Source organism: Urocitellus parryii, unplaced genomic scaffold (genome assembly GCF_045843805.1).
Source record: "Urocitellus parryii isolate mUroPar1 unplaced genomic scaffold, mUroPar1.hap1 Scaffold_196, whole genome shotgun sequence".
In the NCBI taxonomy this organism is placed as follows: domain Eukaryota; kingdom Metazoa; phylum Chordata; class Mammalia; order Rodentia; family Sciuridae; genus Urocitellus; species Urocitellus parryii.
The window spans coordinates 181,040-197,426 of NW_027552340.1; the positions used below are offsets into that span (position 1 = coordinate 181,040).

Consider the following 16,387-nt stretch of genomic DNA (forward strand, 5'->3'; position numbering starts at 1 on the left):
GACATTTTGCCAGGCACCATCCAGACTTGTTTACGAACTCTAACATTTGTCTGGCAAAATACCAGGTGTTATTTTTGACTTATTTACAGACCTTAACAATGGCTGCTGAAAATGTCCCAGAGATGTGGCTGTGATTCCCTGAGCTCAGGAAAGCTGATTCTCACCTGGCCAGCAGTCATCCACCCTGAATGACTAGTGCACTCAGGCCTTCGGAACCTCTGTCAAGTGCCCAGAGCATGCTGACAACTGAGCATGGTCGGTGCTTTCCACCCAGAGAGTCACATGAGGAGCACTGGTGGCAGCATGGGGTAAAGACCTTCTGCCATGACTGAAGGAGGCTTGGTAGAGGAGAACATGGAACACAAAGAAGCAGGTGGAGAGTGATTCTCTCTCTGTTCAGGCTGAAAGGGGATTGACTTTAGTGTCACACAGAACAATTGTTGGGAAAACGTCATTCCTAGGTGTCCAGGGTTTCCCGTAGTTTGTTGCAGATCTGAATAGATGAATGTCAGGAAGGTGTGGAAAAGAGCACAATGTCTCCTCCTGGAACCTTCATGTCTGGATAGCTGCATGCACCTGTCTAAGTCTCTATCCTAAGAGCAGCCTGCTAAGATTGCTCTTCTAGAACTAACTACAGAAGGAAGTGAAGGAACTGTTGGAGCATTTACTAGTAGGTTTCATTCATTTATTCAATAAGTGGTTTTGAGCACTTTTTAGGGCTAAGCACCTTGACTTAAAGATAGTCACTGACCTCAAAGGAACCCGTGGTTCATCTGGGAGACTGCTAGCAGTCAGTTAGTACATTTCCTCATTGGCTCTCTGGGGCTCTCTGAGTTAGGAGCCCAGGAACTGCTAGAAAGGAACACTGAAGACTTCTAGAGAATAGGAAAACAAAACCAAAAAAAAAAAAAAAAAAAAAGAACAATGATAATTCCTCCTGATAGAAGAAACAGCAGAGAAGAATTACCTCCTCCCTTCTTAGAGCATTGTTTAAAAATAAAACTTGTAATTAACTGTTGATTCTTCCTCTTTCTCTGCCCCTTTGATATTAAAAAAAAAAAAAAAAATTCCCCCTGTAGTAGGGATTGAATCTGGGGGTCTGTATCACTGCACTACATTCCCAGGCCTTGGTAGCTTTATCTTTTTAAATTTTGAAACATCTCGCTAAATTGCCTAGTGTGGCCTCAAACTTGCCATCCTCCCACTCAACCTTCCTAATCACTAGTATTTTGGGTGCCTGTCACCAATCCTGGCCTTTTAAAAGTTTTTGCCAATTTGAAGAACTAGCACCTGAGAGGCATCTCTGTGAAGGCAAGCAGTGAGGAAGATGGCATACCCGCATCTCCCTATCTCCCTGGGAAAGTAGGAGCCAACTTAACTTAGGTGGGGGCCTAACTTGCCCAGTTTCCTCTCTCCAGCTTCTCATACAGGTAGAAATTTATTTTCCTCTGAATAAAGGCAATTAGCCAACACACAAGGTCACCAGGTGACCTTTATTAGTGTTAAAGGATGCTGCCACACTCTCCCTTGAGGATTAATTACCGCTTATCTTGAGAACACACGCCTCATGGGTGGTACCTGCTTGCTGCTGTGACCAGGTAACATCTGTGACCAATCTCTCAGTGGATTACCTGTGATGTGCATCACATTCTGGCTTAATGCTTATGTGTAATAAAGCTATTCTCTTTCTCGCCCACTTTCATGGGGATGTTTTCTGGGTTCACAGGAAACCTTTATTTTCCCCATCAAATCTTGGATAATGATCATGATGTGACTCTAAACCTAATTTCAAAAGCCAACAGAAAGGAAGGAAGGTGGGGATTCTCTGGCATATGACAGCCTCCACCTAAATCCATTTTGTATTCTCAACCCCACTGTGTGAGGTCATTGCTTTATGATGGTTGCTTAAACTTTAAACATGCAATCATTTGGAAAATAGACACTCTAGAGCCCTGCTACCAGCCCCGCCCAAATAAACGCACAGATACACTGGAGCCTGTGCCTAGGGTTGGCTCTGTCATGTGGCAGAGAAGAGGCTGCCAGCCCACGTGGTTTGCTGCCAGGGGCTCACCCAGGTTTTCCAGGACTAGCAGTGTCTTTCTGCTCCTGGGTAGCAGGAAGATTCCAGAAATTAGAGCCAGTGAGAAGGGGCCCAGGGGTGTGAGGAAGCAGAGGCACAGGTGCTCACCATGGATGCTGGGGTGCTGGGGGTAGGGCGGGAGCCCCAGCACTTCCCAGACATTGGGGCGGGGGTGTTTTTCTGAACCTGGGGGAGGGGAAAGGCTGTGTCATTCCCTCCAAGACCTCTTTGCTCCGAATACTGTTCACTTTAAGAGTCACAAAGGGGAAATGGGAGGGGTGGACGGCGGGTGGCCCATGGGCAGGAAGTGCGGGGTCAAGTCACTCATTGGCTGGTCCCAGAGACCTGCTTTCACTGGGTCTCCAACAACCCCAGCGAGTCTGCTGGGAGCCCGAGCGCGCCATCCTCCCGGTGTTCCTGCAGCTGGGGGAGGGTTCCGCTCGCCCGGGCTGCTCCCTACCTAAGGCGTCTGGCTCAGCGCAGCAGGTGCCCTGGCTCTGCTGTCCTTCGCCTTCCTGAGAGGAACCTCGCGCTCGCTGACCGCCGCCCGCGGTAAGGAGGCAGGTTTACCCTCAGGGATGCTCTAGGGGCTGAAGGACATGGATAAGTTCTAACTTAGAAGGCGAATTTGCAAAAGCCCTCGTCCTTCTGGGTCCCCTGGCCAACGAAGCAGTGCAATGGAGTGGGCATCGTGGACAACGGCAGCTGTGGTGCCTAAACCTCCCCCTTGTCCACAGGCCGCCTCGGTCCGTGGCATTTGCTCAGGCTCGCTGCTCGTTCCCTAGCCCACTCCTTCTCCTGAAACCCGGGGAACAAAGCTGGGCCGTCCCCTCATCCTGCCTGGCACTTGAGATAATGGAAGCTCCCAGAGGGCTGGGGACTTCCCCGGGCTTCCTTAGGGGTGGAGGTTTAGTTCAGCAGTTCAGCCTCCCACTTCTCAGCCCACCCCGACCTGGCAGGCACCTCCTTCCAGGAATCAGATGGCTTCTTAGGGCTCCGCGGAGCACACAAGACTCTTCAGTGGACTTGACGTTGCTCTTCTCAAAACCTTGACCTTGATCTTCTCAATACCACCTCATTGCCCTCTCCCATCCCAAGTCCCTACACCTTTGCTATGATACTGTACTGTGTGAATCTAGGACAATGGTCCCAGATTCAGGGCACATGTGAAGAGTCCCTTGGTCAGCTAACCTGTGCGAGAAACGCCTCTTGGAATCACAGTGACAGACCTGTCAACCAGTGATTCTCATAGTGGAAACGTAAGGATCAGGCAAGTTCATACTAATGAAGCAGGAAGAAAATAACAGTTGTTTTGAATCTTTCACAAAATAGCATTATTTGATAAATTATTTGCATTATTTGATAAATGGGTATCATGGTGATAAAATCAGGACCATGCAATTTTCAATTCAGAATGTACATTATGATCATTTGCTTCAACCTCCTCCCTAAGCTGGACCCTCCTGCTGCCCCTTATCAGCTGCTGCTGCTATTTTGCCCACATACTACCTGCCAATCTCCATGTGTCCTTGTCCATTGTTAGGAAAAATCTGTAGGATTTTTATTGGGGGGAAGAAGTCTCTCTATTCTCAAACCCCCCCCCACACACACACCCCCACACACACTCACTTTTGTCTGCTCTGTTGACCAATAGGCTTCACATTCCTTCAGGTCTACCATATGTCCACAGATTTCTCCTAAACTTGACTCGATTCCTTTCCTTCTTCTCTATGTCTCCTTTAACATCTCCATCAGTATCCCTCCTGACTCACCTCTGGACACTTCGTCATTTGTTACTCTGTGCCAAAACTATTCCCCCATGGGACACACATCTCCCCTAGCAACCTGATCCACTCAAAAGCAGGCACAAGAGAACCACTTTTGCTGCACTTTGAATGATGTAACATTTTATTGGATTTTGTGACACCCTCAGGACACCATTTGGGTCACACTGAGAAATACATCTAGAAAAAAATACCAGATTGTTTCAAACTAAAATGTTTCAACGCAGAACAACTCCTGTCCCTGAATTTTTTTCCTTTGAATTAGTTTAATTCAAATTACTTTAATGATTAGTTTTGATTATTTTAATGATTTTTATTTAGTTAGCTTTGTAAAAACATACAATGAACATTCTGCAATACAGCTCTGTGTTGGTTTTAGGACAGGCTGGAAGCCTGTCGATATCAATTTGTGTCCTGACCTTGCGTGTTGGTATTACACCCAGGAGGCTGCTGACTCTTCTGGAATTTGTTCATCCTCTCCCTCTCCCTCCCCACCTCTGCTCCTGTCTCTCCATTAAGAAATCATAAAGAACACACAGGCAAAGGGGTCACTTTGAGGATTTAGTTTCATGACAAATATGCGGTCATTTGATGCTTTTTCCTAAGATTTTAATAGAAATTTTAATACGAACCTTAGTCACATCACAGGGAACATAGGAGAACAGTTTTTACAATGGACATGAAAGGAGTCTGAACATTACAAATGGCCACACAGAGATGAATCAGGATGATGAAGTTCATCATCAACATCACCTCCACAGTCAGTGTCAGAGAATTGGGGCATTTTTAGCAAAAGCCAGGATGTAACTTACCAGAGAGGAGAACAGTATGTGTAGGAGAGGGTGATGAGGAGAAGGCTCTTCTCTGGGTGCAAGGGAAGAAAGGAAGGGAGGAGAGGGGAAGGGAGAATGTGGGGAAGGGATCAGAGAACGTTCAATGGCTCTAATGTATTTGATAACAGAAAAATGGATGGTTTCCTCTAATGAGGGACAAGAAAACCCACTGAGTGAATAGTATAATATGTAAAAGATAAAATAACAGAAGTAACTTAAATATAAAATCAACTATGAAAACTGTTTTGAATTCAACAGTAATCAGTAAAAGACAAATTTCAACCAATTGATACATCCTTATTTCTGCTCAGAAGGGTGATAAAAATTAAGTGTAATATCACTAACTGGGGAAAAGTTGGGGAATTTTCATGTGACTGATATAAACATGAATTAGCACAACTAACCCAGAGTCAAATTTGGCAATATCTACCCAGTTGAAAAGGTATACCCCATATAAATTGTTAACACCCATGTGCAAAGAGTGTCTATGCAAATTCTTTTGCAGCATCATTTGTGGTAGCAAGCAAATATTTCTGAACAGCCTAAGTGTTTGTTAACAAAGAATTGGATAAAATGTTACCAAAAATCTGAAAAGTATAGAATACAAAACCAGTATTGTGAGTTCTCGATAGATGCATATGTATACAGAAGTGTAAATATACAAATAAGAAAGACTTATAAAGACCTTGGAGAGGTCTGATGGTATGACTCAGTGGTACAGCATTTGCCTAGCATGCCTGAGGCCCTGGGTTTGTTGCCAGCATTGGAAAAAAAAAATTCCAGAATATTGATTGCCTCTGAAAGACAGAAGGAGGAGGAAAGAATGATTAGAGATTAAAAAAAGAAAAAGAAATGGGAAATATATCTATGATGTTTTAATTTCTCAACCAAAAGAATAGCTGTGGTAAAATTTATTCATTGCAAATGGTGAATATTTGTTTTATTATTCTGTGTATTTCCCCACTCAAAAAGTTTGTTTCACAACTCAGCCATCTTTAAAACTGAGCAAATAAAACATAAGGTAAGAGTTGATCCTCCTAGTAGCATCTCACCATCCATCCTTCTAATGTGTGCTTACTTTTCCCTAACATGAAAAATGTCAGTGTTATGCCTCATTTGAATGAAGAATTTATGCCAGTGCTTATGCCAATTTCTGGTTAAGCCTATTGGGTTCCAAAATGGTAATTATTAGGAGACCAATCAGGAAAGACATTTGACTAAAAATTAAGTGGGAAATATTTTGAATTGGTCTCTAATGTTGATTCTTCCCCTTCAGCCGCAGCCCCATCATCTCTCCACCTGTCGCTGGGGGGAGCCCTCATGCTCCCTCCCTTCGAATCCCTCATGTCTCATGGGTCCTTGGAGAAGTGCCCAGTCCCCAGGGCCACCCTCCCACTGGAAAGTGCCTTTCATGTGCCCCTTTCTCACGGGAATATTCATCTAATGGAGTTTCCAGGATTGAAAATTCCCAGTATTCAAACACATCAGTGTTAGTTGCATTGTTTTGTCTAGTCTGCAAGTTTGCCCACATTGGTACCAGTAAAAAAAAAAAAAAAAAAAAAAAAATGATGCCCCACTCCTCATTCACTGAAGAATGCTTTCTTCATTTTGTGGCTTTCAGTTTTGAGAGCGATAATCAACTGATTAGCTTTTAAAAACATTTCCTGTTTTGCTGCAAGCTAAGGAGAAAAGCCACAGAGCACAGTGTTAGAATAACCCAGCATTGGCTCCTGTGTGCAAAGCACTTATAGATGCTTTCGAGTAAATATAAGTTAGAAAATTAGCAATGGAAAGCACTATCTAAGGATAATAATTCTTAAGTTAATAACTGTTCAGAATTGAGGTGCTTACCAGCTCATATATGGACACCACCTTTTATTCCTTTCCTGTTTTTGTTCCAGAAAAGAATGGAAGAGTTTCAGAAAAGCAGATATGGGACTATGAATAAAGGTAAGAAAGTCTGGAAGCTCTAAAGAGCATCAGTCTTTGGGAGAGTTGCTCTTGCCTCCCTACCCTTAGCCCACCCCCAAAACAGGGATAGAAACCCCATTACTCTAGACTGAAGAAGAAAAGGGCAACTATCCTTTGTTCCCTACCTCTCTAGCCCTCTTGTGCCTGGCCCACCATTGTCACCAATCACACACTACATGGTGTGATGCTGTCCCTGCACAGCCTGTGGAAGAAATGAAATTCAGGCCAGAGGTTAGACGGTTGGGAACTGAAGAACATGGTTTCTCTTGCCCTGGTTCCTCTCACTGGAAAAAAGTTCCCCATAGAGACTTAGTGATTGATTGATTGAAACACCCCCAGAATACATAACAAAAGGAAGACTCAACATGGCATAGAAAGAACGGAATAATCAATTTTAGGTGCCTAAAAAGGAGGTTGAGTTCATTTGGGTCTAAAGAACTCTAGACATCTCCAGATTCTCACCCCCTCCAATATTGAAAATTTAGCTCTTGGCTCAGAGCCATCATCTCCTACACTACTTTTGTTATAATTTCCTGCACTTCAATGAACCAAATAGATGGTCTGTCTAGCACATGTGCTTCTGATGGTCTTATCTTCTTTAGCCACCTATTCTAGTGTCATCTCCCAGATTTTGCACTAACATTAACTGTGACCCAGGAGGTCACAATTTGAGATGAGGAATCATATCAAATTCAAGAACCCCACTCCCCCCAACAAAGAGACACAGGGATGTTCATCTGGCAGTGGTGGTGGTCACTACAGCTCAGCCATGTGAGACCTTTTTTAATTTTAAGGTCCAGGTGAGGGCACTGAGCTCATCTACGGCGGTATACCTGGGAACTTTGCATGAGAGAAGTATACTTGGGCTTCTCATCTCTGCATCCTTCTAGACTCACATTTATTTAATAGCCAATGCCCTCTGGCCTGCCCTAAGCACCATTCAGATAAAAGCATAGGGACCACTCCCCCCCCAAGAAAAATCATCCAGATGAAGTGCCTGAAGCAGCTCCTTAGTGTGGCACTTCTGGCCCCTGGCTATGGATCAAGCCAGAGCCCCAGCTGGGCATCTTACAATTCAAGAACCAGTTAACATTGTAGGCACACATTTGGATGCATTTAAATATGCCTATGTGTCTGCGAAGGAGGTCCTGAGCTTGTGAGAGACTCCCATGAGGGTCCATGGTCTGAAAATCACAACTTGGTAGAGCACAGCGCCCTATGTTTTTCACAGGTGAAGTAGAAGAGATCTGCTTTGCAACAGCGGCCTCATTGAGGATCCTCCTGGTGGGCAGAACAGGCAGCGGGAAAAGCGCCACAGGAAACAGCATCCTCTGCAGGCCAGCCTTTGAGTCCAGGCTGGCCGCCCAGTCGGTGACCAAGGCCTGCCAGGGGGAGAGGGGCACGTGGAATGGGAGGGACATCCTGGTGGTCGACACGCCCTCCATCTTTGAGGCAAAGGCCCACTCGCAGGAGATGTACAAGGACATCGCAGACTGCTACCTGCTGACTGCCCCAGGGCCCCACGTGCTGCTCCTGGTCACCCAGCTGGGGCGCTTCACGGCCCAGGACGCGGTGGCAGTGAGGAGGGTGAAGGAGGTGTTTGGGACCCAGGCCATGAGGCACACGATCGTGCTCTTCACCCACCGGGAAGACTTGGGCGACGAGTCCCTGGACCATTACGTGGTCAACACGGACAACCTGGGCCTGCGCCGGCTGCTGGCCGAGTGCGGCCGGAGGTACTGCGCCTTCAACAACCGCGCGGCGGGCGAGCAGCAGCGCGCGCAGCTGGCCGAGCTCATGGCGGTGGTGGAGCAGCTGGAGCGCGAGCTCTCCTACCAGGGCGACCCCCTCTTCCTCCCCGCGCCGCGGCTGCAGCCAGGCTGGGGCGCCGGCGGCCCGGAAGCCTATGCGCACTACCTGGCCGAGGTGAGGGCGCAGGTGGACAGGCAGAAGCAGGCGCTGCGGAAGGAGGAGAGGAACCGCCAGGTCAAGGCGATCCTCAGAGCCGAAAACTGCATGATTCCTCGCTATGTAATATCTGCCCTTTTGATTTTATGCGGTGTGCTTACTTTTGTCATTTTAATGACCTTTTATATTAATCGCGGGAACTGATTGCCCCCAGAGCCACCATCATGGTGTGGCATTTTCTTGCATATGGTAATTAATGTTGGAGAACAGGCAGCTGCAAATGGTGGGAAGGGGGAATTAACAGAATAATTCTGTTAAATGGGCCCACTGTGCTGCCCCCAGCCCCCACCACATGCTTTTCCAAGAAGCAATTTACCTGAAGCTCTGCCTGGCCTAAGTAGACAGGCTATGTCACATTTCTCAGCAAACTTCCTGCCATCTGCGGAGAAATGCAGGTGATAAACCTAGCCTAATTCCCTCTTAAGATCAGGAGCCCTCTTGTCCCAATTTATAAAGGATTCATTTCTGTTTTCTGTAAAACAGAATTTCTGTAAAATAGGATTTCTGCATAGCCTGGCCATAATTTGATGTTGTAAAGCTGCTTGGAATGCCTGCCTGTGCCTTGAACTCGCCCATTTAGGAGGCACCACTAAAGTTCTCCGAAACTTGGCCTTCTCTGGCCAGATAACGACCCTCTCTGAGGCTCTAGTGACGTTCATAAATTCTGATGGCTGTCGGGCCAGCAAAATATGAACTAGCCTTTGTGTTATGCTTGTCAAAATTTTGTTATCTGTAAGTTCTCAAACCCCCTTTGTATAACTTTCTGTGCTATAAAGCTGTACTCTTGGAGAGCTGGGGGGTTGTCTCTGGTTCCACAGTTTTGGGGAGAGACAGCCTGGCTGGTCAAAATAATAAGCTTGCTTTCATTTGATTTTAATTGGAGTCGGTGGTCTTTTCTTTGCATCATGGTCTAACACAGGCCTGAAATAATGTCTATAAGAGGAACACAAGTTAACCTGAAGGGGGAGACTTTTGTGATCTTTTTCACAGACCAGATCCCACAACTTAGGGAGATAGGATAATTTCTCCTAACCATAAAATCTGTGAGAATTTATGGTTAAGAATCCAATTAGAACCCTAAGTACATGTATGAAAACACACATGGTGTAACTGTACGTTGTGTTCAACCAGAGACATGAAAAATTGTGCTGTGTTTGTGTAATATCAATACAATTGCATTCTGCTGCCGTATCTAGCTAATTAGAATAAATAAAATAAGAATATTTTTTTAAAAAAGAATCCAATTAGAACCAGTCAGCAGGGCTCTAGCCATGACCTAGAGCTGTCATGGATGTGGGGACTTGAAAGTTTGATGTCTTCCCGCTGTCTGTCAAAAGTGAAGAGGTGGATCTGGGTGGGACTCTGGAAACGTCTCTGGGATCCTCAATAAAACTAGGGTGCAGGAGAAGCATGTTGTCCCTCTCCTCTCTAAGAGGATCCACTCTCTCCCTTGAGAGTGTTCCCTTCCCCTTTTCCTGTCCCTTCTATAAACCCATGCCTGTTTCTTTGAGCAATATGTCTGAAATCTTTCCAACTTGATGGCAAGAATCAGGGTTTCAAAGGTGGGGGTCTTTGCACTGCCTCAGTTTCCCAGAAGGCCCAGCAGTTTTAGGTAATTGAAACTCAAAGGAGTGTTGTTTGTGTTTTGTTTTGTTTTGAGAGAGGAGTTGGTTAAAAATCCTGAGGGTAAATGATGAACTATCTGGAAGCCACCATGAAATACCTGTGGGCTTGAAGGAAGGAAGGAAGGTGCCTGGACTGGAGCCTGTGGGAATGCCTCGTTCCTGGGCTCCAGTTTCTATAGTTGTGATGTCAGGAGGAGAAGCATGTTATTTCTTATTTTATTCACAATCATATCCCGACCACATTACCAGCTGTAAAAGTTGATGATTGTCACCTCTCTGCACCCCTGAGTGAGGAGACGATGAGGGCAGTCTGCAGAACAAACCAGGGGGTTCTGGAGATGTGGAAGGGGCTGGAGAAAGGGGGCAGGAGCAGGGAGTAGAGTGAAGGATCACAGCAGCGGGATGGACCTCACCAGGGAAAGTAGTTCACAGCAGGAAATACAGGCACTGGAATATCCCAGAGCAGGGGCTGTGATGGTCCAGAGAGAAAGTATCTTGGGCTCAGTGGGCTATATGGTAGATATTACAACTACTCAAGTGTCCTTGTATGCAAAATCCACTGTGAACAAGAGGCTGCATCCCATAAAACCAATGAACACTGAATTTTGAACTTCATGTAATTTTCATGTATGAAGAACAAGCAGTATTCTTCTGATTTCTTCAACTGTTTAAAAATGTAGTTGTATGTGATGTCACACACCTGTAATCCCAGCTACTCGGGAGACTGAGGCAGGAGAATTGTAAGTTCAAGGCCATCCTGGGCAATAGTGATACCCTGTCTCAAAAAAAGGGGGAAGGGGAGGGTTCTGGGGATGTAGCTCAGTGGTAGAGCACTTGCCTAGTATGCTCAAGGGCCTGCGTTAGATCCCCAGCAGATTAAAATGCCAAAGCACTTCTTATATTACAACTGCACAAAGAGGCAGTGGCCCTGGTTTGGCCCAGGGCCTGCCTTGTCATAGAGTAAATTTCCCAATATTGCCTGGGATGCATGGCTACATGGCATCTTTAACTTCAAATCAGTAAATCCTGGACAACTGTGTGACGCCTGTGGGGATTTGGGGAAAGGGTGGATCCACATTTCAGTGGTAGTAAGGAGCAGGCAGACACTGGGATGAAATACAAGCAGAAGATGGAATTCAGTGGAAACAGGGAAACCGATGAAACCGTGTGGTCGGATATATAAGATGAGGACAGGGATTATATTTAGAGGAAAGTTTTCCCTAGAGGTAGTCAGGTCCTGGGCTGTACCACTAGCAACAGGGATAGAGAGCAGGAGGTATGGGAGACACTGAGGGTGAGGTCAATGCAAGATGGTCACTGACAGCATTAGGGGATGAACCAGGATCTGTCTTGGCAACCCCTGAAATGCAGCTCCATCTGCAGCAATGCCCTTTGGAGTAACAATGGGTTGAGGAGAAGAAGGTGAAGACTTTGGATCTGGATATGCTGACCTTGAAGCCCTCTGAGGGCTTTGGTCTAATAAACAAGGGATGGTCTCATCCTCCCTCCAGGGAAGGCAATCTGGTTCCAAGAAAGTATCAGAGAGTGGGGCTTCAGGAGGTTGGCCCCCCTCCATGTGTGTGGATGGCTCATTCCCAGGCTTCCCAGTCAAGACTCAGCCCACCACTTTCCCCTGAGCAGTGTTGCCTGGTCCCCAGCTGACATGCCCCTTGTGAACTTCCAGGGGACCAGACCGTGTATTAACCCAGGGCATCTACAGGAGGAATGAGGCTTTCCCTCGCCCTTCCTCCCACAGGAATGTTTGCTACACAGATTCCTTGGAGCATGCAGATGTGAGCTCTGTTCTCTCAGATTTCCCTCTAACTGGTGAAGAAGCACAGAGGAGCACTGCCTAGAAATAGTATTTCCCCTGCTCCCATTTGTCAAAATAATCCAACTAGAAGTGTTTTGCTAATTTCCTAATTCTAAGAACAAGAAAAAACAAACCTTTTCATTTACTCTGGATGCCACTTGCTCAAAGGAAGCAAGAGAACAGGGAAATTCTGACAGATTTGAAGGATAAAAAGGAATGTGGAGAACTCTTCATCAGTCCAAATGCTTTTAAGTGCAGGTGAAAAAAGACCTGAAACCCAAATAGCTTGCCCTATTAGGAAATGTGTTGGTTAACATAACTGGAAAAGCAGAGATAGAGTAGGCTTCCAGGGTGGAGGACCCGGGGTCTGGGTTTTATTCCATCTCTCTGTTCTACTTGGAAGCATTGTCTTCAAGTCTGAGTTAATAGCAAGATGGCTATTGCAGTGCCAGGACCACAACCAGACCCAACTAGGTCAAAAGAAGAAGAGAGGCTGGTTCTTGCTATGGTTCTCCCCTGGGAAGGAAAAACCTCTTGCTCCACCTACCAAGACTTTTACTCACTTCTCATTGGTTGGCATGGTGTCTCATGAGCATTTCTGAACCAATCATTGTCAAAGAGAATGGCACTGTATGTACCTATGTGTATGTATCTATGTATTTAGTTGATGATAGTTTTTTAAAACATTTTCCACATTTTATTGTTATATTATAGTTGTACATATTGAGGGGATTTGTTGTTACATATTCATATTGCACACAATATATCAACACTCAAAAAATAAATATTTGCCTAAATTTTTAAAAAACAGGACTCATGATGAAAACTACAAAACACTGGTGAAAGAAAGAAAGGAGATATTTCATAGATTGAAAGAATCTACTAGTTAAAGGTGTTGACTCTTGTCAAATTGATATAAAAATTTGGTAAACAATTATTATCAAAATCCTAGCAAAAAATTTATAAATAAGAATTACTTGGGAATTTATATGGAAACACACACACAAAAAAAATATTCCTTAAAATCCCCAGCATTTTCCCCCTTCCTCCCTTCCTCCTATCTCTAGGTCCCTTTCCTCTATTGATCTCCCCTTGATTTTTAGGACATCCATCCCTAACCTTTCTTTTTCTCTTTCCTCTCTAATTTCCACATATGAGAGAAAATGACCCTTGACCTTCTGAGTTTGACCTGTTATAGATGGTTTCTAGTTACATCTATTTTCCTACAAGTGCCATCATTTCGTTTTTCTTTATGGTGGAATAAAACTCTTTTATGTGCATATACCATATTTTATTTACCCACTCATCCATTGATGGATACCTAATTAGGCAGTTTCCATAGTTTTGCTATTGTGACTTGTGCTGCTATAAACATAGGTATGCATGTGTCATTGTAGTAAGACGACTTTAATTCTTCAGGATAAATACCAACGACCTGCAGGATAAACACCATAGGACCACCTGGGTTGTATTTAGACAAAACATCCCTGGAACTGAGGACTGAGCTCTGAACCAAACCGGAAGTCTGTTAAGAAAGAAGGGGAAACGCAGCTGCCTAGACCTGCAGCCCTCCACAGACCAGGGGGCCTCTTTCTGATGGAGGATACTTAGAGCAGTGGCTGCGGTCATTGATATATTTTGAAATCCCTAAAACACAAAGCATCAGACCTGATAATATATGATCAGCGCAATAACAGTAAGAGTTAAGCTGCACCAGATAATAATGGCAAAAATTTCAACAGAAGTGCACTTTTCGGCTCTGCGGATCGCCTTGACCTGGCGGTTCCTCTCCTCCTTCCGCAGCGCCTGCTTCTGCCTGTCCACCTGCGCCCTCACCTCGGCCAGGTAGTGCGCATAGGCTTCCGGGCCGCCGGCGCCCCAGCCTGGCTGCAGCCGCGGCGCGGGGAGGAAGAGGGGGTCGCCCTGGTAGGAGCGCTCCAGCTGCTCCACCACCGCCATGAGCTCGGCCAGCTGCGCGCGCTGCTGCTCGCCCGCCGCGCGGTTGTTGAAGGCGCAGTACCTCCGGCCGCACTCGGCCAGCAGCCGGCGCAGGCCCAGGTTGTCCGTGTTGACCACGTAATGGTCCAGGGACTCGTCGCCCAAGTCTTCCCGGTGGGTGAAGAGCACGATCGTGTGCCTCATGGCCTGGGTCCCAAACACCTCCTTCACCCTCCTCACTGCCACCGCGTCCTGGGCCGTGAAGCGCCCCAGCTGGGTGACCAGGAGCAGCACGTGGGGCCCTGGGGCAGTCAGCAGGTAGCAGTCTGCGATGTCCTTGTACATCTCCTGCGAGTGGGCCTTTGCCTCAAAGATGGAGGGCGTGTCGACCACCAGGATGTCCCTCCCATTCCACGTGCCCCTCTCCCCCTGGCAGGCCTTGGTCACCGACTGGGCGGCCAGCCTGGACTCAAAGGCTGGCCTGCAGAGGATGCTGTTTCCTGTGGCGCTTTTCCCGCTGCCTGTTCTGCCCACCAGGAGGATCCTCAGCAGCAGTGCTTCTGGGAGGAAGCCATCACGAAAAGTTAATATGTAAGAAATACTTTGTCAAGAGGAGGAGGAAAACCAGAAGGGCAAGACACAGAGGAACGCTCACCCTAGGCCAATTAGGAGGCCATCTGCTCCCATCACCTCACACCCACGTGTAGTGAAAAAAGGAGACTGGCACAAAAATCGTGCAATCAGTGAACCGAGCTGGTCGGAGTCCCAGACATTATTTCTTTGGGACCTGCTACGTTTTGCCACCCTTTCCAGGGCCTTCCCTGTGCTCAGGCCTGAGGCCCCCAGACTCTCTCAGGAGGCCCTGAGCTATTCATCCTTCTCTTCTGCTCCTCCCCTCCCTGCCTGGGCTCTGTTTTACAAGAGGCAGGGGAAGCTGGCCCTTGCTAAGGAGAGTATGCAAGCTAATAGCCTAACAGTTCAATGCCCTGGGAAACGCCTTTGCTCCTGTTGGGGTGCACACAGTCTGTGCCTGGGGAGGCTGGCCCCCAGCTCTGTTGAGAAAAGCTCCACCCCGAGCTCCACCTGCTGCCTCCTTACCTGTGGGGGAGGCACCTTCTCTGTCCTTCCAGAGCCCTTCTGCTTTTTCCTAGAGAGGAAAACAGACAGGGATGGCTCATGCTGGAGTTGGATGTAACATCTGACAGAAAACATCACATTTTATTGATGAGGACATGGAGGCAAAAAACAAAATCAAAACTTGCTAAGGTCACACACTATTTAACAGATGCCCTGACACTAAAACCTGCTGGCCCCAACAGGCAAGCACAGGCATGTCCTCTTCCTGTGGCCCATCTTTAGTGAGAGTGGCCAAAAAAAGACCAAACAAGTCAGTCAGGCGTTTTCTACTGAGCATGCAGCTGTCTGGGGGCCTGGTCTGCCTTTAGGGTCTCGGTGCTGCCACCCAAACTGAAGTTTGTCTGGCTGTTGTCCCCACTCAAGAAACTCATAAAAACAATTCTTTTCCGTTTCCATGGTGATGTAACACATCGGGTGACTGCTTCCCTGATTTGCCCAGGACTGAGCAGAGTCCTCATCAAAGGTCTCTGTGCTGAAACTGGGGAAATTCCAGGCAAACCAGGAGGAGTTGTGCATCCAAGAAGGGGAGACTGTGGGGGTCCAAGTTGGGGGGAGGAATAGGGGGCATGTTTAGCATCGGAGGGAAAAGCTGGTGTATCAGCTCAGATCAGGGCTCCTGCCCTCAGCACAGTCTCGGACCAGCAGCTGCCTCAGAGGTGTCTCTCCTCAACCCCCTCGCCTTCTTCCCGGCCCCTCAGACCCTTTCTCTTGAGGCTTCCTCTCCCACCCCCATCTCCTACTCCTGCACTCAGGAGGTCCACCCAGGCTGCATGGAAGAATGAGTTCTCAGGCTCACTGCACAGCCTACCAAAGTGCTCTCAGGACCTTGTTGATGCAAGACTTTCAGGTGTTTCCTTGTAACAGGTTTAAGAAGTTATTGCTCAAAATGAGCACCTAATTGCAGAATCTCAGGCTCTGTCATGGGTCAATTGGGGGAAAAAAAAAAGACTTTTTGGAATAAATGAGTTTTCCTGGAGCTCTGTGGAATCACACCACAGAAGATTCCATCGAGCCCCTCTGCATAAGAAATTATGCAGAGATCACCTTGACAGGAAACAAAAATTAGTAAATCAATTTGGAATCATTTTAACTTAAATACTAAATGCCAAAATTTAGCTTCTATCAGACAATTCCCTCGCAACTTCTTTGTAACTCCTCTGAGGATAGAGAATAGAGAAATGATAGCAACTTTCTGCCCTTGGCCTCTCTGTTCTTCACTTAGTCCCGTGGAAACTCCT

The 16,387-nt window shown here is 46.6% G+C and overlaps 1 protein-coding gene and 1 pseudogene across 1 annotated transcript; one reads left to right on the forward strand and one right to left on the reverse strand.

The window, feature by feature from the left end:
* The first annotated feature begins 2,449 nt into the window (after window positions 1-2,449).
* Window positions 2,450-9,470, forward strand: LOC113175529 (GTPase IMAP family member 5-like). Its single transcript, XM_077794500.1, has 3 exons — window positions 2,450-2,632; window positions 6,599-6,647; window positions 7,900-9,470. The coding sequence occupies exons 2-3, from the start codon at window positions 6,605-6,607 to the stop codon at window positions 8,778-8,780; spliced, it is 924 nt and encodes a 307-aa protein (XP_077650626.1). The 5' UTR covers window positions 2,450-2,632; window positions 6,599-6,604; the 3' UTR covers window positions 8,781-9,470.
* Window positions 9,471-13,736: 4,266 nt separating this feature from the next.
* LOC144251754 (GTPase IMAP family member 5 pseudogene) lies at window positions 13,737-15,717 on the reverse strand (annotated as a pseudogene).
* Window positions 15,718-16,387: the final 670 nt, after the last annotated feature.

Excerpts from the sequence above, each read along its gene's own strand:
- LOC113175529 (XM_077794500.1), top strand. The coding sequence starts at position 6,605 with ATGGAAGAGTTTCAGAAAAGCAGATATGGGACTATGAATAAAG. Across the intron at positions 6,648-7,899 it reads ATATGGGACTATGAATAAAG|GTGAAGTAGAAGAGATCTGC; the intron begins GTAAGAAAGTCT and ends TGTTTTTCACAG.